At 53.3% G+C, this 22,720-nt stretch overlaps 1 protein-coding gene across 1 annotated transcript in view; it reads left to right on the forward strand.

Moving 5' to 3' along the window:
* The first annotated feature begins 10,806 nt into the window (after positions 1-10,806).
* Hs6st1 (heparan sulfate 6-O-sulfotransferase 1) overlaps positions 10,807-22,720 on the forward strand; it is a 43,850-nt gene continuing 31,936 nt past the window's right edge. Inside the window, exon 1 of the mRNA XM_038342109.1 lies at positions 10,807-11,400. Coding sequence (XP_038198037.1) covers positions 10,874-11,400 — 527 coding nt within the window. The 5' untranslated portion in view covers positions 10,807-10,873. The remainder of the gene's footprint in view (positions 11,401-22,720) is intronic.

Genomic DNA, 22,720 nt, shown 5'->3' on the forward strand with positions numbered 1-22,720 from the left:
CTGAGCTGCATCTGTCTCCTTATGTGGTGTGTTAAGGTGGGAAGTTTATGTACCTCCTGGTCCTGAAGGCTAGAAGCTATCTCGCATGGCACCGCCATTTGCAGCAGGATCTCAGCTTCCACCCTTGCTTGAGAACAGAAGGGGATAAATTATTCACAGAAAGAGAAAGCACAAGGGTCAGACCCACAAGCATGGCTGCTCACTCCCCTCAGATCCCCCATCTCTTCCTGGGAGTTCTGCCCTCCAGGCCTCAGTATCTCTCCCGGGTTCACTTCCCAACATTACCAGTGTAGGAAGCTTCCACTGTAGAAACCATAGCAGACTGATTCTTGTAGAAAACGTAAAGTCGACTGGGGAGACAGCTCGGGTGGTTAATGCAAGACCAGAGTTAAAAGCCCAAAACCCACAGTTAAACCGCGTGTGGTAGCAAGTGCCTGTGAGCTCAATACCTAAGAGGAGAGGCTGAGATCGGAGGGATCCCTGGGTCTCACCAGTCAGCCAGCAGGGCTGAATTCGGGGAGCTCTGGAACAGTGAGAGACCATATCTTTAAAAGGAAGATAGAACCTTCAAGATGGTCAAGCAGGTAGGGGCTCTACTGCTAAGTTTCACAACCTGATTGAATCCCAGGACTCTCAAGGTGAAAGCTCCTGTCCCTCTATCAAGGCTCCCTTTCTAGGCCTTGGAACAGGATAACCCATCTCTTTGCCATCACAGGGGAGTTGGAACCACGCTGGTTTTCCAGGGTAAACTGGAAGGCATGAACTGGCCTATGTTGTGCTATGGTCACAGGGAGTTCAAGGCAAGTAAGAGAAGCACAAGCCACCAGTTCCTGACATCACCACCATCTCCTTTGATACATGCTGATTACACAGAGAGTGAGCAGGGCTTGGTACAGCAAGGTTGAGGCCATGGAAGAGGCTAACAGGTCCAGGACATTGGAATCAATATGCACCATCACGGTGCATATTTTTTCTTTTTTCCCAGACGTAGTTTTTGTTTGTTTGGGGATGCCTGTGTGTGGTTCTATTCTCCTTCAGTGCAAGAAGCAGCTTCTCTGATGATGGCTAATTTGAGGTAGTGACCTGAGTCTCAGCCTGGTGTGGTCACTGGGGTCCCTCGTAGAAGATGTGACTGAGGATTGGCAGTTGACACCAAGGAATGGCGCTGAGCTAGAAGGGAAGGCTGAGAGGGTCCCCAGGGAAGAACTAAGCTGGGTCCAGGTACAATATATAACTTCTATTTCTTTATTAATATTTCATGTGTGTATGTGCTCCGTGGTGTGTGTGTGTGTGTGTGTGTGTGTGTGTGTGAGAGAGAGAGAGAGAGAGAGATCAAGTATGTCACAGGGAAGAGCTAAGCTGGGTCCAGGTACAATATATAACTTCTATTTCTTTAATTTATTACTATTTCATATGTGTATTGCTGTGTGTGAGTGAGTTTGTGTGCACTCGTGTGTGTGTGTGTGTGTGTGTGTGTGTGTGGTGTATGGGTGTGTGTGGGTGTGAATATGCAGGAGCACACGTGCCCTGGTGCAAGTGTGGAGGACAGAGGACCACCTCGGGTGTAGGTCTTTGCTTTTTCCCTTGTTAGAGACAGGGTCTCTTGTTCTTCATCACTGCAGGCATCCACTAGATTCGGTGGCCCACAGCTCCAGCGACTCCGGTCTCCATGCCCCATCTCCCCATAGGCATGCTGGGATTACAGATGTAATACACACCCTGGAGATGGCCATCTAGCCCTCCTGCTTGCAGAGCGAGAGCCTTAGCCCCTCCATAATCTTCCCAACCTTTGCAGCTTCTATTTCTTGCCTACGATTTTCTATTTTTAAAATGTGTTTCAAGAGAATTTCTAATTGCTTGTTGAGGCATTTTTTTTTTAAAGATGGCTACTTGAAAATCCTTCCAGATAATTCCAACACCTGACTTAACTGTGTGTTGGCATCAGCTGATTTTCTTTTCATGCCCAAGCTGCAGTTTGCCCAGTTTGGGGGAAGGATGAGTGCTTTTTGGTTGTTGTTTTATCCCTGACGTGTTTTCTATTACATTAAGCAACAATGAGTGCTTAGCAAGTGTCTTTCAGCAGCCAGGCCCCATTGGGCAGAGCAGGCAAGTCCCAGCCTGTATGGTGGGCTGTGACTCCAGGAGAATCTCATTTCTGAAGAGTCTCTTTCCCCCCCCCTCCCCTCCCCCCCGCACTGCTTCTGTCCACGTGTGGTTTATCTGGTTCTTCTGGTCCTTCCATGGCCTGCTCCTGGTGACTGAGGGCCAAGTGAATCAGCTAGTCCTCAGGGAGGTGGAGAAATGTTCCAGTCAGTGGAGCTTCAGGGGCTTTCCCCGCGTAAGAAACAAACAAACCCCCATTCTCCAGCAAGGAAGTCGAGAGACTAGCAAAAGGGAAACAGTTTCTAGTTCAACTCTGCAAAAAATCAAAAGGGTCACCAGCCTAGAGAAAAGGTGAAAATGGCTTTGGAAGCCCCTGATTGTGAGAAACCCTTGTGCTCCACCCCCCCACCTCCACCCCGCCACACATACCCCCCCACCACCACAGGCTGGCATTTCACAGTTACAATCAGCTCTTCCAGCAGCCTACTCCCTTCCCCAGCTCCCCATCCTAATGGTTCAGGATGCCAAGCTTTATCTAACGAATGTTCTGGGTCTTGAGACTTCCCCCTTTTCTAATAGTGGGCTTCCTCTCACCAACTGCCTGCAATTTTCCATCTTTCAGAGTTCCGAGACAAGCAGCTTCCAGCCACCAGCTACGGAAGTGTGGGGCAGAGACCCTCCTGCTTATCTGTGGTTCTTTAATGAGCTCTCAGAACACTTCATGCTGAAAATGGACCATAACCATTTACTCTTGTACAGGCTAGGCCACTCTGAGTGTGAGTGGGTGTGGGAGGGAGGGTAAATGGGTGGGGTGTGCACTTTGCTGGTGCCACCCAGCGACGCGTGGGGACAAGACTGGGGACAGGACTGGAAGCTGGGGAAAGGAAATTCCCCCAGGCTAGTCTGTTATCCCAACTCTTCCAGGAAAGAGCTTCAGGGCTCACCTGGAATTCCCAACAGCGTTGCTGGCCTATCTAGAAAGGATAACCAGAGATAACCCATCCTTGGCTGTTCACCTTGAGAGGCTCACCAGGGAAGTAACACCCAGGGAGACACACCCCCGAGAGGAGACACACCTGACTCACCTTCCTCTTTTTTCCCCCAGGCCGAGTTAGGATCAGTTCCCCTATCACCTCCCCTCCCCCACCCTCCATTGGCCTCCTTTGCCTGCCTCTGAAGCCAGGTTTCATTGTCCAAACACTCGGCAAAGAACAACAGACAAACAGACCAGAGTTGAACCACAGCCATGTCTGTCTCTACCTGCTCCCACCTGCCTGAGAGCCAATCCATTGTGAAGTAGAAAAAAGACCTGACATAATCCCATCCAGGGAGCTGACTGATCCTGTAATTGCTGAGGCTTTCTCTTCGTGTCTTAGCTTTTGTTTATGGTAAATTCAACTGAACGTGGACATCGAGCAGGTGGCTTCACAATGGTACTCGCTCTCTCCCAGTCCTCCCTTAGCTGGAAGCTCATCAGGTTCCCCACAGTCCCAGGCATTGAGGACAATTTAAGCAAACCCCAGATGTCACATTCCTCTCACAGAGAGCTTGTGCTGTATCTCGGACAGTGCCCAGCACCTACCTCTTTGGATAGTCTGGTATCTATTTGCACATTTCAAGGCATTTATGGTCTTTGAAATTTCTAAATTTAGGGGATCTTATAGGACCCCCAACAAGACAGAGGTGTGTGACAAGGGGAAGCATATCCCTGGGGTGTAAGGCCACAATTCAGTAAGGTGAGGCTCTGGGCCTGCAGGGGTACTCAGGGGTACGGCAACAGGTCAGAGACTCCAGGGGCATCCCCAGATTTGACTGTCAAGGGGATGACCTGGCCATGTGTATCCATCCTGTCTTAACCTGGGTCTTTTAGTTCCGCATCCCCATTTGGGACATAATAGCCTCTGGGCCCTAACTCTGCACCAAAGATTCAGAATGGCTTAGAGTGCCTGCTGGACCCTCCTCTCCCAACCAAAGAACCATGTGTTTAACCTTCTGGCCTTTCCTCGGTGATGGACTATGATGTGGAACTGTAAGCTAAAACAAAGCCTTTTCTCCCCGAGTTGCTTTGGGACACAGTGCTCCATTATAACGATGGAAACCTAACTAAAGCACCTGGATCCATGCATACCAGGCAATCATTGAACCAGCTCAGCTACACACACACACCTCAGACTTGGCTTTCCATAAGCTGAGTCCAAGACTATTCTTGGACCCCCTAGCCTATGTGAGGAGGTGGAAGAAATACACAAAGCCTCCGGCACTCGAAAGCCACTGGAGGCAGGGCAACTACCAGGAGGCCTTTAGCTTGAAGCTCATGGCCTGACCAATGAATGACTCCCTAGCTCTCATAGCCATTAGAAAGGAAGCGCTAAAGAAGGCCCTATGCAGCTCGGGCAATGCTACGTGTGACGTAGCAGTTCTCAACCTGTGGGTCTCTACATCAGACATCCTGTACATCAGATATTTACACTACGATTCATAACAGTAAGCAAGATTACAGTTAGGAAGTAGCAAGGAAATAATTTTATGGATGGGGGCTACCACGACATGACATGACGCTGTGTATTAAAGGGTCACAGCATTAGGAAGGATGGGAACCACTGCCAGTGTCAGGGGCTGAACACAGCCGGCCCAGTCTGACCAGAGAGCCACTTTTGCCACAGGGTACACAGGGCTCTGAGCTGAATAACTTCCCCCAGACCTGACAGGTCTAAGCACCCATCCCTAACTGCTGAAAGGGGGCCCATGCCCTGCCACCCCTTCAGGAGCTGACCTCCTCCTGGCGGCTCCCGCTGGGGCTACCAGTGCTACAAGAATCTGTTAAAAGCACAGTGTCCTGTTTCCTGGCTGCTGTGGGATTATGTTGAGGCCTCCTATATGCTTGTATTCTTCTCTCAGACCCAGAGTGGGTTGCCAGCCTTCCTCTCTACCCCAAACTGCTATGTGTTCCTGGACCAGGCCTACGTCACCTGGAATCCCCTTCTTTGGGGGGACAGTTTATGAGGTCAAGGGACAGAAATGGGCAGCAAGGACATTAATATTTGGAGTTCCAGAGAGATAGCTCAGTTGGTAAACACACTTGCCACCCAAGAATGAGGGCCTAGCTTCTATCTCTAGCACCTCCACGAAAAGCCAGGCATGGTGGCTTTGTTCACAAACCTATACTGGAGTGGAACTAAGGGATCCTCTCTGGCTACCCAGCCTAGCCCTGTCAGCAAGCCCTAGGACCCAGTAAAGAGCCTGTCTCCAAAACCATGGTGTACGTTTTTTGAGGAACAATACTGGAGCCTGAATTCTGGCTTTCTTGTGCATGCACACACATGTGCATACGTACCTAGGCCCAGACATGTGCATCTAAGTGTAAATGCACCCCTTCCCACAGCCAGAACCTTGTTGGCAAAGACCCTCTCTGAAACATTGTCCCTCTCCTTAATTCAAACACCCCAGAGTGCTGTCCTAAGAAAGCAAATCGCACTGAGCTCAGTCCCAGCTGACATTAACCTATCAGGAAAGCAAGTCTTAATGTCAGTAGAGCTGGGCAGCTAAAAAGAGCCGGCCACATCAGGGAGGGGCTCTGTTATCTTCTGGCAAGGAGAGGCGCAGGGTGTCACAGGCGAGAGAGGAGTCACCCCCACAAAGGAAACAAAGGAGAGGAACTGCAAGAAGCCACACATGAACGGAGGTGGAGGCTGATTCAGGATGCTGAATGCTACCATCCTCATGGGGTTCTGTTTGGCCTAGGACCAGGACAGAGGAGTTCTCTGCCTACCCAGGGTGGCTCAAGGAAGGCGAGGCACCAACAGAACAACAAGACTTTCTGGACCAGGTGGCTTGTCTCAGCCTGTGGCATTCAACCATCCACAGAGCTGTGGACTCTGCCCAGGGGCATAGATAGCCCTATGCATCTTCCCAAACCATCTGCTGGCCTCTCCCTACCCCAGCTAGGTCAAGGCCCCTTTTAGAAAAAGGAAAGTCACCGCAGGAATCTGGAAGGAGACCTCCTCCACACTCCCAGCAGGTGGGCCTATGACTCCTTTGTGCTCTGAAATCTCTCAAGGCAGGTCCTGGGCAGATGTTTCAAGCAGAAAGGACCAGAGAGAGGTCTGGGGAGATGGCTCAGCAGATAAAGCACTTGCTGGAAGGCAGAGACTGGGGAATCTCCGGAGCAAGGGGTTAGCAAGATTAGCAAAACTTCAGGAACTGCAAGGGATCCTGACTCAGTAAATACGACAGAAAGACATCAAGGAAGACACGAGCTGTGAACCCCTGACTGACCTTCACACACACTCAAACACATGTGCTTTCCTACTTACACACATGTGAAACACACACACACCTGCACAACACTCACACATGTGCAAGCACATGCACACAGGCACAAGGAGGCAAAACCCTTTCGGTAACCCTTTGGACAGAAAGTCTGCTGGCATCTCATCAAGCTGTGGGGATCTGCCTTGCCCAGCCTGCCACTATGGGGTCACCAGTTAGTCTCAGGAACGTGAAGTGGGAAGTAGGGGGGGGAGGGGCAGAAAAGTCAAGAGAAAGAGGGACTTGAAATTAAGTTTAGGCTACTGGATGCACAGCCAGTGAATGATGCCAAGGAGAAAAATTTTCCCCACACAGGCAGCCTCCAGGCAGGGTAGTTCAGTGGGTGGCCCTCTCCAGAGTGTCACTAGCATGAAGCAGACTCTTCAGACTCTCAGGTGAAGTGGGCAGAAGGGGGGCGGGGGAGGGGCGTGCGAGGCATCGGCATCCCAGGGGCTCTGGTGGCCGCTTCAAGTCTGAGTCCTTCAATCCACCGGAGGGTAGAGCATTTTCTAAGGGACAACTAGATCACGTGTGTTCTCCCTAGGCAGGCCTTTGCGGGGGGGGGGGGGGGTTTGGAAGGGGACTGCAAAGTTCTTGAGCAGAGGCCCACCTAGCCAGCCAGCCACAGGACAATTCTGCCGTGGGAGAAAGAACCATTCAAAGAACCATTCGGGAGACCAGGCGACAATAGGGGGTAAATGGGGCAGACGGGGTCTACAGAGACTGATGGGCTCAGGTCCACGAGAGTGGTCCAGCTCCGCTCCCCTGACCCCTTCAGTACCAGCTCTGGACTCAGCCCATTGGCTACTGGAGGGTCTGAGATTCCATCGCTACACCTAGTCACCTTTAAAAGTTTGTCCTCAAGCAAAACCTCTCCCGGTTCCCGCCTGCAGCCCCAGGGGAGGCTCTAAAGACAACGCGACTGCCTCCTCCACTCCTTCGGAAACAATGGGCAGACAGCCGACAGAGAACCAGGGAAGCAAGTGTGGAAAATCCCCCAATTTTACAATGTCAACTGCTGAACGAGGTAGCAGCCAGAGGCTGTGCCCCCGCGTGTCCGCCCGCGGGACTGCACTCCCGGGGATGGGGAGGGGGGGGGGAGATTGATCTTCTGGTTCTCAGACTATGAGGGCGCATGGTGGGTAAGGAATTATGTTAGCTTGCTAAAGAGGAAATCTTAATCTTTTTTCCAACAGAAGTTGTTTTATTGGGTCATCACATCCTACCACTAACAGTGTCTTTTCTTTTTCTCCATATTAGCCCAGAGCAAAGAGCTCTGAAGTAAGCCTTCAGAACAAAGGTAGGGACAAACCAGTATTTGCAACACTAAGGCTGACACTGCCTCCAGCAAACACTCAGCTGGGCTTCTTCTTCTGTTCATGCGCTCTCCTAGGGCTATGGGGAACCCTGGCTACCAGGGAGAAAAAGGAAACAGTAAATAGAACCCATACTGAGTGACATATGACAGCTGGGCCTCATCGAAGATCTCGCTGGCAATCCGCAGCAAAATCTCAGGGTCACATTTCAGCCAATTTTTCAGGGGCAAGAGCCCGGGGAAGCCTGGCTAGTCAGGTTGCAAAAGCTACACTCCTTGACTTAAGACTTCGGGCACTTGATTTCGGGGCAGTTCACGCGATTGCCTCCAGAGTATCAAGAAGCACCCGCTGGGCTTAAAGAGGTTGGCTTAGGAAAGCCTTCCTTGTAAGAGAGGCCTTCCTGGCTAATGAGAGGGCTCTTCAGCCGCTGTGGCAAGAACGAAGTCTGAAGAAACAGCCTCTCTAGATGAGATGCTGTCGACCCTTGAGCCAGAGCGCTGTGGCTACCACCGCAGTTTGTCACGGGGACAGCCACCCACTGCGCACCTGTGCCAGACTCATCTGCCTTCACAGGTTTTCAGTTTTCCCATCGGCACAGCCAAGCATCAGTGGTTTTTCTCTTGACCGCTCTGGGGCCACTTGGCAATAGATACCACTGTGGTGGCCCTCTAGATCCTGGGGGCTTCAGCCTCTGGCCTGGAGAGCAGAGATGAACACAGGCTGGCCAAGGACAGAGCTCCGGAAGGGGTTTCACCTGGCCAGGAACGGAGTGAGAAGTTTGTCTGGCTCTGGAGTGCTTCCCCACACCCCAAACCTCCGTATTTTCTTTTATAGAACGGTTAGTACAGCTTGCGCTTGCCATGCTTGCTGGTGGGGTTGGAAATAACGTATCTGCTGTGCCGGGCACCAGAGCAACCCTGTTTGGGATTTGTCTCTTGGCAGAACCTTAGCATCTGGGCAAAAACCATCCAATGGGCTCATTTGCAGCAATGCCCTGTAAGTCTGGACTGCTGGACCAACCAAGTCCACACACAGAAATAGCACCCTGGTCCACTACTTAAAGAGAGCTCCCTTGGCACACTGCTATGTCCACACACCTAACCAGAAGAAATCGTTACTGGAACAAGCTGTCCTCAGGTTTTCTCTGGGCCCAGAACAGTTCCAGCTTATAAAAGGGGCAAAGCATCTCACCAAGGGTACCCCCCTTCCCCACGGTCTAGTCACACATAGTGTGTTCAGGGCCATGCACCCATCTGGCCATAGTGGTTACTTCTTTGATCTGTCTGCAAAACTGTGTGCGTGTGTGTGTGCGTGTGTGTGTGTGTGTGTGTGTGTGTGTGTGTGTGTAGGATAGAAGACAACCTTGGACATTGTCCTCTGAGAGGTGCCCACCTTGCTTTTTAAGACAGTGTCTCACATTGGCCTGCTACTCAACAAATAGGTTAAACTGGCTTGGCTTGCAAACCCCAAGGATCTGCTCATCTTGTCTTCCTTCCCAGTCCCGGCACTGCAAACAAATACAAACATGGCTGGCGTTTTAAACGTGGGTTCTGAGTACTGAACGCAGGGCCCCCCTTCTTGCACGACAATCATTCTACCAACACAGCTATGGGCCCAGTTTCTGCATGTTCCTGAGAAGTTACATTTAAGCATGTCTGCATTCTCTCCATTTCTGTTTGCTTGGGTCGGGGGCTTCCGGGTTTGACCTTATTTTCAACAGTCTTTTTGGACGTGCAATAAATGCCCTGGACCCGGAGTGTCGTCCCCTCCCCCACTCCTTTGATTCACCCCTTAGCAGGCCAGAACCAGGGCCTCACCTGGCAGTACATATGTGGGCACCTGAGCCCGACAGCAGGCGTCTCTCCCAAGCTGGCCGGTATCCAAACGCTAGAGCCCATCCCAGCTGCCCTAGGGTGTGGAATTCTGGACAGATTATCTCACGGCCCACCGCCAGCTGCTCCGGTGGCCTAAGTATAGCTAGGGGCCCAGTACTGAGTACAATACTGCACAGGCTGCACGGAGCGGCTCGCTGGAGCCTCCACTTTGCAGGTTAGGGCCCGGGATTGGGTCGAGGGCCCATACTACACTCCACTGTGGGTAGAACACCAGTTAAGGCTGCAGGTCCTGCCGCCAACCCTAAAAAAAAAAAAAAAAAAAAAAAAAAGGAAGTTGGAATTTTAAACGTCTTTTAATGTTGGTTCGATTTTTTTAAAAACTACTTTTTTTGGAGAATGACCAGAATCAAAACAGCGCATGCTGGAGGAGAGGGTTTTTGCAGACATTTAGCTCATCTTCACTAAGGGCTTTGGGTCATTGTCCAATGCCACTGGGGAATGGGGAAGTCCACCTAAGACCTGGATCCATGCCGCCCTCGACCTCTCTTTTCCTTCCCCAGCCTTGCTGCTAGCCCCAAACTGAATGGTGGTCCCAACTCCCAGAGCTCTCAAAGTTGGAACTTCAGATCCTTCGGTGTGAAGGTCAAGGCCCCCATATTCCCGTGGGAGTGCAGGTAAGACAAACTGTCCTGAGAAGGCGAAGAGACTCAGGTTCCCAAAGCCATGGCCGAGGCCCAAAGGAACCACCCATTCCTGGACTCGGGACAGCCTTGTCGCCACCTACAGGCCTGCGAGCAGGAACCAATTCCCTTTCCGTAGCCATCAGCCGAGACACAGTGTGAGACACGCGACCCGGCGCCCAGTACCGGCCGGTGCCCCGGCCTTCCCTCCCCCTCCCCCCAGGGCGCTCCAGAGGCGGAGCGGAGGATCGGAGCGGGCGGCGACAGCAAGAGGTGCCGCGAGGGCGGGCCGGGGGCGGGCCGGGGCGGGGCCGCGACGGACTGCGGAGACGCGGCGGCGCACGGGGCGGTGCAGAGCGTTCTCGCCGCTGAGCTTTGCGGGCGGGTGCGGGCTCGCGCGGCTGTGGGGCGCTGTGGCGGGGGCCGGGCTGTACGCTAGCCAAGCCGGGGACCGGGGCGGGGAGCAACCACGGCGCCGCGGAGGCCCGGGGCCCGCGACGCTGCGCACAGCCTGGGCGCCGAGTAGCCGGGCCGGGCCGGAGTGCGGGCGGCGGCGGCGGCGGCGGTGGCGGAGCAGCTGCGCCCCCCGCCCTCCCAGGCCCGGCGCCCGGGCCGCCGGCGATGGTGACACATGCGGCGGCGGCGCGCCGGCGGCAGGACCATGGTTGAGCGCGCCAGCAAGTTCGTGCTGGTGGTGGCGGGCTCGGCGTGCTTCATGCTCATCCTGTACCAGTACGCGGGCCCGGGGCTGAGCCTGGGCGCGCCCGGTGGCCGTGCGCCACCCGACGACCTGGATCTCTTCCCCACGCCGGACCCACATTACGAGAAAAAGTACTACTTCCCGGTGCGCGAACTGGAGCGCTCACTGCGCTTCGACATGAAGGGCGACGATGTGATCGTTTTCCTGCACATCCAGAAGACTGGCGGCACCACCTTCGGCCGCCACCTTGTGCAGAACGTGCGCCTCGAGGTGCCCTGCGACTGTCGGCCCGGCCAGAAGAAGTGCACCTGCTATCGGCCCAACCGCCGCGAGACGTGGCTCTTCTCTCGCTTCTCCACGGGCTGGAGCTGCGGGCTGCACGCTGACTGGACCGAACTCACCAACTGTGTGCCCGGTGTGCTAGACCGTCGCGACCCAGCAGGTCTACGTTCGCCCAGGTGAGCGCCCGCTGCGGGCGAGTGTGTCGGCGGGAGGCGGGGGTGGGGAGGGTTAGTACCTTAAACCCCGGGCCAGATCAACCCTCCTTGCTCTCTTGGGGCCCCTTCCGATCTGCCGGCTCATCTGTCCCTGCAGCTGCCACTCCTGACCTCTGATCCCTCGTTTCACCCTCTTCTCTGTGCCTTTCCTCACCATTGGCCTGACTGCGCAGTGCCCAGACTTCCTCCTGGGTCACCGCCCGCTGCCCTCTGTCCACCCCACCTGCGGCGTACTACTGGCTAGCCTAAAGGATGAACCTCCAGGACTAAAGGTCCAGCGTTGGGTCTAGAGGCAGAGAAATAGGGGTGTGTGTGTGTGTGTGTGTGTGTGTGTGTGTGTGTGTAGCCCATGCCTGTCTAGTACCAAAAGTGGAGCAAGAGAAATGAGGTCCCTCTTCCCTTGCACCTGTGGTGTCTTCAGGCCCTCCAGTGCCTGCCAGCCTGGGGAGGAGCTGCCAGGAAAGGGGTGGGCTCTGCCTGCCGGTGTGTGCAGGTAGAACAAAGGCCTGTGTGACCCAGGCTGAAGAGGGGGAGAAGGCAGCACTACCTGGCCACCCCAGCCACAAAAGTGGAACAAAAGCCTCGGGTTGGGGACTGCCTTCCCTAGAAATCTCTCCGCTATCCAGATTAGGGATAGCTGAGGCAGTTAGGGCTACTTGCGCAGCTAAGGACCCTCCAGCAGCTAAGGGCCCTTGGATCTTCTCCTTGTTTGAGGGATGCAGGTGGGGGCCAGTGGGGATTGGGGCAGCACCTCAGGGAGCACTTTGTAAAGTTGAGATTGCAGTCCTGTTCCTGTTTGGTGCCCGCTGAACCTTCCGGGATCATCTCCCCCACCCCACCCCTGGAAGGGCCAGGAATGAGGGCTTCTTGCCTGCCTTTGTTTCCCTTCCATAGTCACTGGGACTGAATTTATAGATGAGCTAGGAAGAGGGCGTGGGCATGTCTTGACTGATGTCGGTATTTTCTTCACTACACTTGGGGCACGGAAGGTGCTGGCTTTCTGGTGGAGTTGGGAGCCTCCAGGGTCCAGCCAGCCTGGAAGCTGTTTAGGATCCACAGTACTGCTTGCCTTACAGCACCAAGTCTATTTCTCAAACTGCAAGGACACTAAGATATCAGAGTTGGGTAATAGATCTACTTATTTTGCCATACACACCCTGCACCGCACCCCTGGCCATTCCCAGTCTCAAAGTAGCTGTTCCAGGACCCTAAGCGAGACTGGGAGTCTCCTTTCCAGGCCCTTGAAACTGCTTCCTGCCCAGCACTAGCTCTGCTAACTCACACATGTACATTCCAGGTGCAGCACCCATTCCGTGGTTCAGCCATGCTCTTCTGATGGGGCTGGGGCTGGCCATAGCAGCTGTCCACTTGTCAACCAGCCAAGGCTGTGGGTGCCCACTGCTGGGCCCTGACAGACCCCAGCAGGCCCAAGGAGGCCCTCTCTGTCTGCGGGATGTGGGGGTTGGGACAGGGAGGGCATCCTATTTATAGGTGGTCCAGGCAAACCGTGCGTGGCACTCTTGGAGCTGTAGAGAAGCCAGAGCCTACCCATCCTGGACGTGGTGAGTGGCACTCACCAGTCACCCTTGAAGGCTGTTCCCTCCTAGACTGCTTGTGAATTGGGTGGGGTGGGGTGGGTCTTCCTCTTCTCTCTGCCCTCAGGGTTTTGGTAGTGCTTGGACAAATGACTCTGCCCAGCCGCTCCCAACCTCCCCATGGGACTTCTGCCTGTGGCTGCACTGAACTGGGCACACGTTTGGGTGACTAATGGGGTTGGGCGCTTCTTCCGCTCCTTCCTAGGTTTGTGACTTACGGAGTCTCTGGTACTTCCTGCCTTGGTAGGGAACAGGTGTGTGAGCAAAGCGTTGGAGGTTTCTGTGGCCTTGGTCTACTACAGATGTTTCACATCTGCCAGCATCAGCCCGTGTACTTACAAGACGAGCCTGGAGAGATGTGGGTTGCAGGCTGGCCTTGGACAGATGGAACTGCCAGGGACTGATCGTTACCAAGGACCACTGGCATCTGGGCCAGTTCTAGTCTGAGGACGTGTCTATTTGGGCCAGAGAACCTTTCTGATGAACATAGCATACCTCTGGGAGCCAGTGAAGCCCACCGTTGGTGGCTCTGAACTCAGTTTATGACTTCCTTAGTGGCTAGGAGTGAGGGTGGGAGGTTTGGATGCTGTTCTGGGGTGTTAACCTAATGGGGCCGGAGTCCTCCACGGTCCAGTAGTGAGGAAGAGGAGGGGTCTGGCATTATAGTAAGAGGCCGTGAGTCTTCATCTCACATGCCCCCTTCTGTTGTGATGATTTCTGTGACTGGGCAGGAAAAGGGGGCAGGGTTGAAAAGCCAAGCCCTCCATGGTTTTTGTGTTGAAAGTCCCAGTGTCGTGAGGAGCTCAGAGTGTAGCAGTTGTAGCCAGGCCCTCTGTGGGCCCATCCTTAGCGCCACACGTGGAGAGCTGAAGCCAGGCCCTCTGTGGGCCCATCCTTAGCGCCACACGTGGAGAGCTGAAGGTTTCCCTTACTTCACTTGGGTGACACCGCCGCGTGCAAATATTTCACATAGCTTTGGTTTCCTTTGCAAGTTGGTCTGGGTAGGAAATCTGAACACTCTGCAGCTCTGGAGGCCGGCGTGTTAGTTTACCCTTGGGGTATTAGTTTATCCATGCTTCGTGCTTTCCAGCCTATGCCATCCGAGTTCCCAGCTGCCACCTCACTAGGAGCACAATTGTGGTTTTAAAAGGTTTCCTGGGGCTAGGAATGTAGCTCAGCTGGCAGAGTGCTAGCCTAGCATGCAGGAGGCCCTGGGTTCTAGCCCCAGTACCACATCAAACCAGACATGGGGGTGTACCCCTCTACCTCCAGCATCCCAGGGCATGGGAGCAGGGGGACCGGAAGGTCACTGTCATCCTTGGCTGTAGAGTGAGTTCCAGCTTGCACTACATAAAACCAGGTCTCAAAAACAACAGTAGCAACAAAAGTAACAACAAAGTTTTTCCTTCTTTCTTTCTTTTCTTTTCTTTTCTTTTCTTTTCTTTTCTTTTCTTTTCTTTTCCATTTAAAACTCGCTCCAACTTGGAAACCACTCTCACTTTTAAAAAAAGCTATTATTACATTTTGGTGTGTTTGTGTGTGTGTGTGTGTGTGTGTGTGTGTGTGCGCGCGCGCGTGTGTCTGTCTATTTGTGTTTGTATATACCTGCCGTGGACATGTATCAGAGGTTAGAAACCAACTTGCAGAAGTCAGTTCTCTCCTTCCCACCATGTGGGTCCAGGGGATCAGGTTTTATGGCCGGCATCTTTTATCTATTGAACCATCCATCTTACTGGTTCCCTGAAGTGTGTGTTTGTTTGGGTTTTTGTTTAAGCAAGCGGTACATATGTTTTTAAATGTAAAGCCCTGCCATACTCATACCTTGTAGGGAACGTGCCATGGTTATGTCCTGTGATCCCCTCCACCCCCACCCCAACCCCCGTTGCTTCCCTACCTGTTTAGGGTGTCTACAGCAGTGATCTCAGTAGGCCCTGTGGCTTGCTGGGAGTTCAGTCCTCAATGTAATGATTTTGAGGCTCTAAGCCTTTAAGAGGAGAGCCTAGGTGACTTGGTTATCTGAGGACACCTTCCCGAGGAGGGGGAGATCCATCCCACTTAGTTCCTGAAAGACTGAATCTGGACCCTGGTTGCCCTGTGGCTTCCAGTCCAGCCATGTGATCTCTCTTGCACACTGTCCCACCGTGATGTCATCTGTGCACCACAAGGCCCTCACAAAATCTGAGCTGCTGCTGGCATCGTGTCCTTGAACCTCTAAGAACTGAATTAGTCATCTCTTCTTTGGAAAGCACCGAGCCTTGGGGATTTCATTACAATGGAAGAGAGTATGAGATAAGTCCTCAACACCCCCATAAAGTAGGTGTATGAAGATTGGCCCGTTTAAACTCATCGGAGTGGTTAAGCCTGGAAGGCATGGGGCAGTATTTGGGTATCTGTCCATCCTGAACCCTGTACCTCAACTGGCCCTTTACTGCCTCCTGCCCCAGTGGGAATTATTGTCCCCAGGTAAGAAAGGCAGCCGTAGATTCAGGCCATACAGGCTGTCCATCCCTAGGTAGAAATGTACAATATTACATGAAACCTGAGTCATCAGGCCTACTAGAAGCCATCCGACAGCCTTCACTCGTAGCTACAGGGCAGGAATCAAGCCATGTTCTCTTGGCTCTGAAAGGGAGCACTGGCAAGGTCTGCTGACTGACCATCCGCAGTGGCACAGGGCAGCTTCGAGTAGCCTACCCTGTATGGCCGGATGTCCTAGGCTGCCCACTCTGCCACCTATCCTGGGGAGGATGGGCAGGGTCAGAGGCAGCACTATGGGGACATGGCCAGCTCGTCTCTATCTGCTTGGCATTCTACACAGGGTAAGGAAGCCAGAAGCCAGGTGCCTTTCCACCCAGGCTCTCTTGTCCCCAGTGCAGAGGACTTGAGAGATGTTTCTAGAGCAGACATGAAGCCACAGAGAGAATAGGAAGGGGCTGTCGCTAGGGCTCTCCACTCACCTAGTAGGCTTGAAAAGAGTCAATAAAGCACAGGTGCCGTTCTTAGGAGAACAGTTACAGAGTGAGGGGGCAGGTTGGTTCATCAGGCCAGGCTCCAGGCTGAAGTACTGAACAGTCCCACCCCGGCTCTCCCTACCCACTGAATAAATTGAATAAATGTATACACTAGGGGCAGGTACCTCTGCCCCTGTTTCAGGACCCATCAGCAAGGTGACGAAATGCATGTTACTAAGTGTCTGTCATCTTGTAAGACTTTTTTTTTTTCCTTTTTGACTTCTGGGAAACTCTGTCTCTTCCAAGTAAGACCTCATTATTTTGCTTTTGTTTTGAAGAGAGAGAGGGTTAGACTGACGGGGAAGGGGAGAGGAATAAGCTCAAGACTCAGGGACAGGCAGAGGTGTATGTAGTGCCCGTGGGAAGTGATGTGGGCAGCATCTGAGTGGGTGGAAAACCCTCTCCTATGTGTAGGGTTTTTCAGGTTGGAGAGAGGTATAATTGGTTCCAGAGGGTAGTTTTCTCTGGTGCCCAGAGCTGGTCACAGGGATGGATGGGAGCAAGAGAGGTACTTGGAGATAGCCCAAGTGGAGAGAGATAGCCCAGGTGTTATTGTCTCATCTGCCTTAGAATTCCGGCCTGTCGCTGCTGGCTGCCTATTGGACTTCTGGTCTTGTTTGTCCCTGAATAAAGTCCCCCTTCCTGCTGTGGCATTGTCCTAAGTCCCCAGGGTCTGTCACTTTGCAGACATGGCACATACATTTCCACACACAGGAGAGGGCTTAAAGACCCAGGGAAAAGTCTCTCCTGCTTCCAGATAGTTTCCACTGGAGATGGTACACCCTACTTCAGCCTTAGTGGGATGCCAGGGCCTGGCAAACCCAGTCTGGATGAGCTTTCTTCCCTCTATTGCAGGACCTTCTGAGGCAGGCCCATTGTGTGGGCACTGGGAGCTTGGCTGATCCACACCCTTTTCCTATAGACCTATTCAGCCTGGAAAACTTGTCATGTAGTGGAGGCTTCTCGACCCCCTGTGGCTGGCTGGTGTTCTGCCTGAGTGAGGTCCCGTCCAGGGACCGTTTGGAGGCTTCCCCCGTATTCCCAGCTACCCCAGTTACTCATTCATGGATTCCCTGAGACTTTGGCCTTGGCAGCCTGTCGCAGGAAACAGCCCTCAAGTTCTAGGAATGTTTCGATCTCTCTACAAACAGGACTTGGGCACCAGGAGAGTGAGCACACAGTGACCTGCCTGCGTGCCTAGCTGCTCATGTCCTGGGGACATGTGCTAAGGAGGGTTCCAGACTGGATCCTCAGGGCCAAAGGGAGCCTCTGAGCCAGTCTCTTCTGCCTTGTGGCCAGAGCCAGTGTGAGTGACCCTGGGACTCAGTAGACACATCCCCATCTTTATGATGGAGGTATCGGGCCACCATTGGGGTCTAGAGAAGGACAGAGGACCTCATGGTGTATCCAGCTCCAGACGGTGCCCAAGTCTTGTGGGAGCCATAGCCATTCATGACCACTTGAATTCCGCCGTGTGCCAGCAGGGAGGGCCCAGCTCCCCATCTGGTGAGCAGGCTGTCTGTGGTACCCTGGTGGGCACTGCTGAGCAGGACCTTGTACATATGCATGGGGCTGCAGAGAGAATCCACTCCCCACAGCCCGGCGGCGTCTGGCTTGGGAAGGCCATGAGCCATGCAGCTGCCTCTGTTTGTTTACATGGAGATTGCTAAAAGGTTCAGCAAAAGGGACCTCAGAACGGATCAGTAGCTGGAGATAATCATTGGACCGATTAGACTGGGGGATTAATGGTTTACAGAACTGTAAAGCACAGGGGTCAATGGCCAAAGTCATCTACCCCTCTGGTCATGGGCAGGAGCAGGTTCCTTCCCTCTTTTGGCAGGCTCAAGCCTCTGCTTCTGTGGGTCAGGCTACTCCCACAAACGTCAGGCCACTCCTCAGAAACTGTGCTCGTCCTGGGGACCCTACTGGAGTCAGAACAGTATGGGGTTTAGTTTGGGCTGCTCCCTGTCTGGACCACTCAGAACCTTATTTTCTGTCTTCACTCTTATGGAATGGTGAGAGTCTAGGGCGCAACAGGGCTCAGGTGGTAAGCTCCACTCAGTGCAGTGGGCTTGGTAAGGACAAGAGATACTGTGACTGCCCAACAGCAAGGAAGGCAGCTAGGGAGATAGGGGAGCAGGAGCTGGGAGTGGCAGGTAGCTCCAGGGCCGTACTGAAGGGATCCAGAGTAAGTGAGGGTCCAGCCTTGAAGCTGGTCCAACCAAGTACAATCCCAGCTTTGCCTTTGCAGTGTTTGTGCCCCGTTTCCCCTTCTGCAAATGGTTACCTTGACTGTGCCTGCCGCAGGGGTAGAGACCAGGACCGACCTGCACATACAATTCCCCCAGTGGCCTGTCTGTTCCTTTGAGAGGTTACAGTGAGTTTTGCCACTTCTGGGGACAGAAAAAAGGGACCTCCAGAGCCAGCTCTCAACCTTACTCTGTGACCTAGTGGGACCTGAGGCCAGCAGCTAAGGCCTAGGCAGGGTCTGAATTGTCCTTGAACTCCCGTACGTAGCAGAGGGTGATCTTGAACTGACATCCTACCTCTGCTCTCTGGATGTTGAGATTGGAGCCACACTCCACCGTGTATAATTAATTCAGCATTGCCAACTGAACTCAGGCCTCTGTGGGTGCTAGGCAGGTATTCCGTCAACTGAGATACATCCCAGCCCAAATGTGGACATAAGGCATGTTGAGCCTGGTAGTGGTGTCCACGGACTGACTCCTCTGTTCCTCTGAGACACTAGATGAACCCACAGGAACTAAAGGGCAAGGGCAGGAAGAGTGAGCATGCCATGGGGCCTGCTCATTGAGATGTGGCATTGGGTCAAGCCCAGGCTCCAATCACACACACACACACACACACACACACACACACACGAGTGTGCGAGGGTGCAGTGGAGAGTCTGGGGGAATAATGTTCACTTCTATCCCCATTGTAGTCCGAAAGTGGAGTCTCTCCATATCTGTCCCACCCTGCTGTCTGCTATTTCATGATTCTATCTTCCTTTTTTGTTGCTGTTTTGCTATGTTTTGTTTTTGGAGACAGGGTTTCTCTGTGTAGCTCTTGGAGCCTGTCCTGGAACTCTTTTTGTAGACCAGGCTGTCCTCGAACTCATAGAGGCCTGCCTCTGCTTCCCGAGCCACCACTGTCCAGCTCCTATCTTCTGTTTACTAATTAGCAGCTAGGCTACATCTCCCCTAAACCAAACACAGAGCTGTTTCAGTGTTGCAAACTTGCTAGGCCCTGTATCCATCTGTGCTCAGCCTGTCTCTGAGGTGTATCCTTGCTGGTCCATGACATGCATATATAATCCACCCACCTCCCAATTCAGCCCCATGGCTGTCTATAGACACAGCTCCTGTTTTCTCGGCTTTGTTCTGTGAGCAGCCTGGAGGGAGCTTCATTTCATGTTGCCTGCCACGGTCCAGGTTATTAAAACTTCACATGTCCTGTACACCTTGTCTAGTAAGACAGGGTGGTCCATCTCAGCATGGCAGGCCCCGCAGACTTAGACATGTAGTTTAGCTGCTATGAAAGAAGCCCCGGTGGCCTGGGTGCCCATCTCCTGCCTCCGCTGGGTAACTGGGTCATCTCTCCTGTGTGTTGTCTGCTGAGGTTTTCTCTACTGTTACCTGTTTGTGTGTTTGGCCTTGGTTTTCCTCTATGGGGTTGTTTATTCTCTCCCTGATGGCTGGTAGGGGCCTCTGTGTGTCTTAGGGCCAAGTTCCATGGGTGATGTGCCCAGCAGATGTTACCTGCAGCATGCCCAAATAATGTGGCTCTAGACTTACTTGGGCACTGCAGTGGCTAGAACCAAGATGGCTCGAGCACATTCTGTCCTGTCACTGGGACCATGTGTACACATGGAGGGGCTATGCCTGCTGACCTCTGACCCCTCTGGGACCTTGCTGATAGAGGCAGTTTCTACCGTAGGCCTTGATAGCCAAGGGAGTGGACAGATGACTGTCTTATTACTGTCCTCCCACCAATGTGGACACTCCAGCCTACCTTCAGAGGTGCCCACTAGGGCCAAGGTACACAAGCTGAGCCCAGGAAGGCAAGTGCTGCAGGCCCCATTAGCAGGGTCTCAGACAGTTGGAAGAAAGAACCTTATAGCTAAAACCAGAGCCTGGAGGCTGCTGCTTGGAAAACACTCAGGCTCCATCTCTGTGCGTGGGAAAGTGGACCCAAAAGACCCATCCCTGATACTCGCAGGCTGACCAGGACCTTGGACACCACTTGTCTGCATCTGGTACCTGGCCCCACACCCTTCCCCATCCACAGTCAGCACCATCTGCTGCAGCCACACCCAGGGCTGTCCTCCGCATGATGCTGTTCTGTGGACAAGCTCCTAGCTCTGCCCTCCCAGGGGAGGAGCTTATCACGGATGCCCCTACACACTCAGTCCCAGCCCCTGATGCCTCCTCACCCAACCAGCGCGCCCCCCTGAGTCTCTTTCTAACTGAGAATTAGAACACTCGGGGCTTGCACAGCCCAGGGGACAAATGTAGACAGTTGCTTCTAGCTCACGGGCAGCAAAGGAGAGCAGCTCCCTCCAAGTCGGCACTAAAATTCCCGTGTAAATATTTACCTCTCTGGAGCTTTGGTGTCCTTGGGAAATAAAGACTGGAGACAACTGAGTTTTGGTGTTTATGTCACCATGGTGAGAAACGAGGTGAGCGTCCTTTGAAGCAGGGAAGTTGGGGGTGTGGGGGATAAAATGAGTCTTCTTGAGTCCGAGACCTTAGGGAACGCTTTGTCACGGCTCTGCTGGAAATGGAGGAAAAGGGGAAGGCACCAAAGAATGGACTGTAGGGGAGCCAAGGTGGGCTTTGCCAGGGCAGATGGTAACTGACCCTCCACAACCCTCCCTCAGCGCCAGGCTTCCTTCATTCAATCCTCACCATTAGGGACCCCGTTCTGTAGACAGGAAACTGGGGGACGGAGAGCATGAGTAAATTGTCACATGACTATGGTTCCAAAGACCCCTATATCCCTCTCCTACCTCTCTGGTGACAGGCAGGAGGGGGCCTCCCCACCAGGGGATCTAGGAGTCTGGCTCACACCAGCGTCTTGGACCTACCATTGCTGCCTGTCTGCAATGGGGAGTAAATGTAGCTGGTCACGGTAGACCTGTCACAGGCCTGGGATAATGTGAAGGACCTGGATGGAGGCTCCCACATAGCCTGACTAAATGAATGGTTGTACAGGTTCATTAACTGTGACATGGGGGATGGGATAAGCAGATGGGCTCCCTAGTACCTAGAGGCCTTTTTAAGTATAATTGTTAAAGATTTATTTTTATGTTGTTTTTGTTTATGTAGATGACGTGCGTTTTTGTGGGAGTGTATGCCCGGTATGTGTGAGTCGCTTTGGAGGCCAGGAGGCCTTGGATTCCCTGGATCTGGAGTTACAGAGGTGGCCAGTGTGGGTGCTAGGAACCAAACCCAGGTCCTCTGCAAGAGCAGCAAAGGCTCTGAGCTGCTGAGCCATCTCTAACCTCTCATTTAATTTTTAATCTAATTATGTGCCAAATGTGAAGGGGGGGCAAGTTGCAGAAGTGGGTCCCTCCGTCCACCCTGAGGGTTCCAGGAAACAAGCTCCAGTGGTCAGGCCTGGTGGACGAGTGTTTACCTGCTGAGTCGTCTTGGGAGACTGAGTCTAGAGGTTTGTAAGGGAAAGACAGGCCCTGCCCAGGCAAGGGGAGAGAATGGGCTACAGGAAGACTTTGGTGGCCATGCCCTTCTCTGCCTGGAGGAGCTTGGGGCTTCCTCTGCCACCTCTGTCCCTGTGCCAGGTGCCAGGTGTGGATTTACTCATGGAGATTCAGGCGAGGCTGCTTTCTAGCTCACTCCTGAACTCCGAGAAGGTTCACTGCCTTCCCCATCATGCTGTTTACAGCCATCGGGAAGGTGAGTCCTGTAAGGATAGGTTTGTGCCTTTGCTTTCCTGGAAGCTGGGCTGGCACTGTGCCCAGCAGGAAATGCAGCTTCTGTAGGGGACCAGCCGGTTTTAGTCCCATGGGTAGAAGGCAGAAGTGGGAGCAGTGGGCCGTCTGAAGCACGTCTCCTCACATCCTCAGCTCTCAGGGAGCTGGCTTGGAAAGAGACCCGGGTAGACTCAGACCTGACAGTCCTACATGGAATGCACCGCAGGCCCTCAGCCTTGTAGGATCCAGAGTGCATCCCAGCAGCCTGGGATTGTTGTATTCAGTAGGGTTTTTAGAGGAGCCAAACTGATGTGTGTGTGTGTGTGTGTGTGTGTGTGTGTGTGTGTGTGTAATAAAGAGGATTCATTAGAATGTGCAGATGCCTCTGAAGGCCTAGAAGATTCCTAGAGCTTCCAGGTCTTCAGTCTGTGCTGAAACCAAAACAGGTCAGGTGCTGATGCCAACAAAAATGGCAGCCCCACCAGGAATACATGTACCCTTGACCAAGGGGGCAGACCAGCCAGCAGCCCTGCTTTCCCCTCTGAGCTCTCTGCATCTGAGCTGTCTCTGGAAGACGATGGGATGGTCTTCTTCCCCAGTTCCTAGAAATGCCTTCACAGACCCACCCAGAGATTCCAGATGCAGTCACATTGACAATTAAGATAGCCATCATGGAAGAAAGGTCTTCTGGAGCTGGGCAGTGGTGGCGCACGTCTTTAATCCCAGCACTCGGGAGGCAG

The sequence above is a fragment of the Arvicola amphibius genome, chromosome 9, assembly GCF_903992535.2.
Source record: "Arvicola amphibius chromosome 9, mArvAmp1.2, whole genome shotgun sequence".
Classification (NCBI taxonomy): Eukaryota; Metazoa; Chordata; class Mammalia; order Rodentia; family Cricetidae; genus Arvicola; species Arvicola amphibius.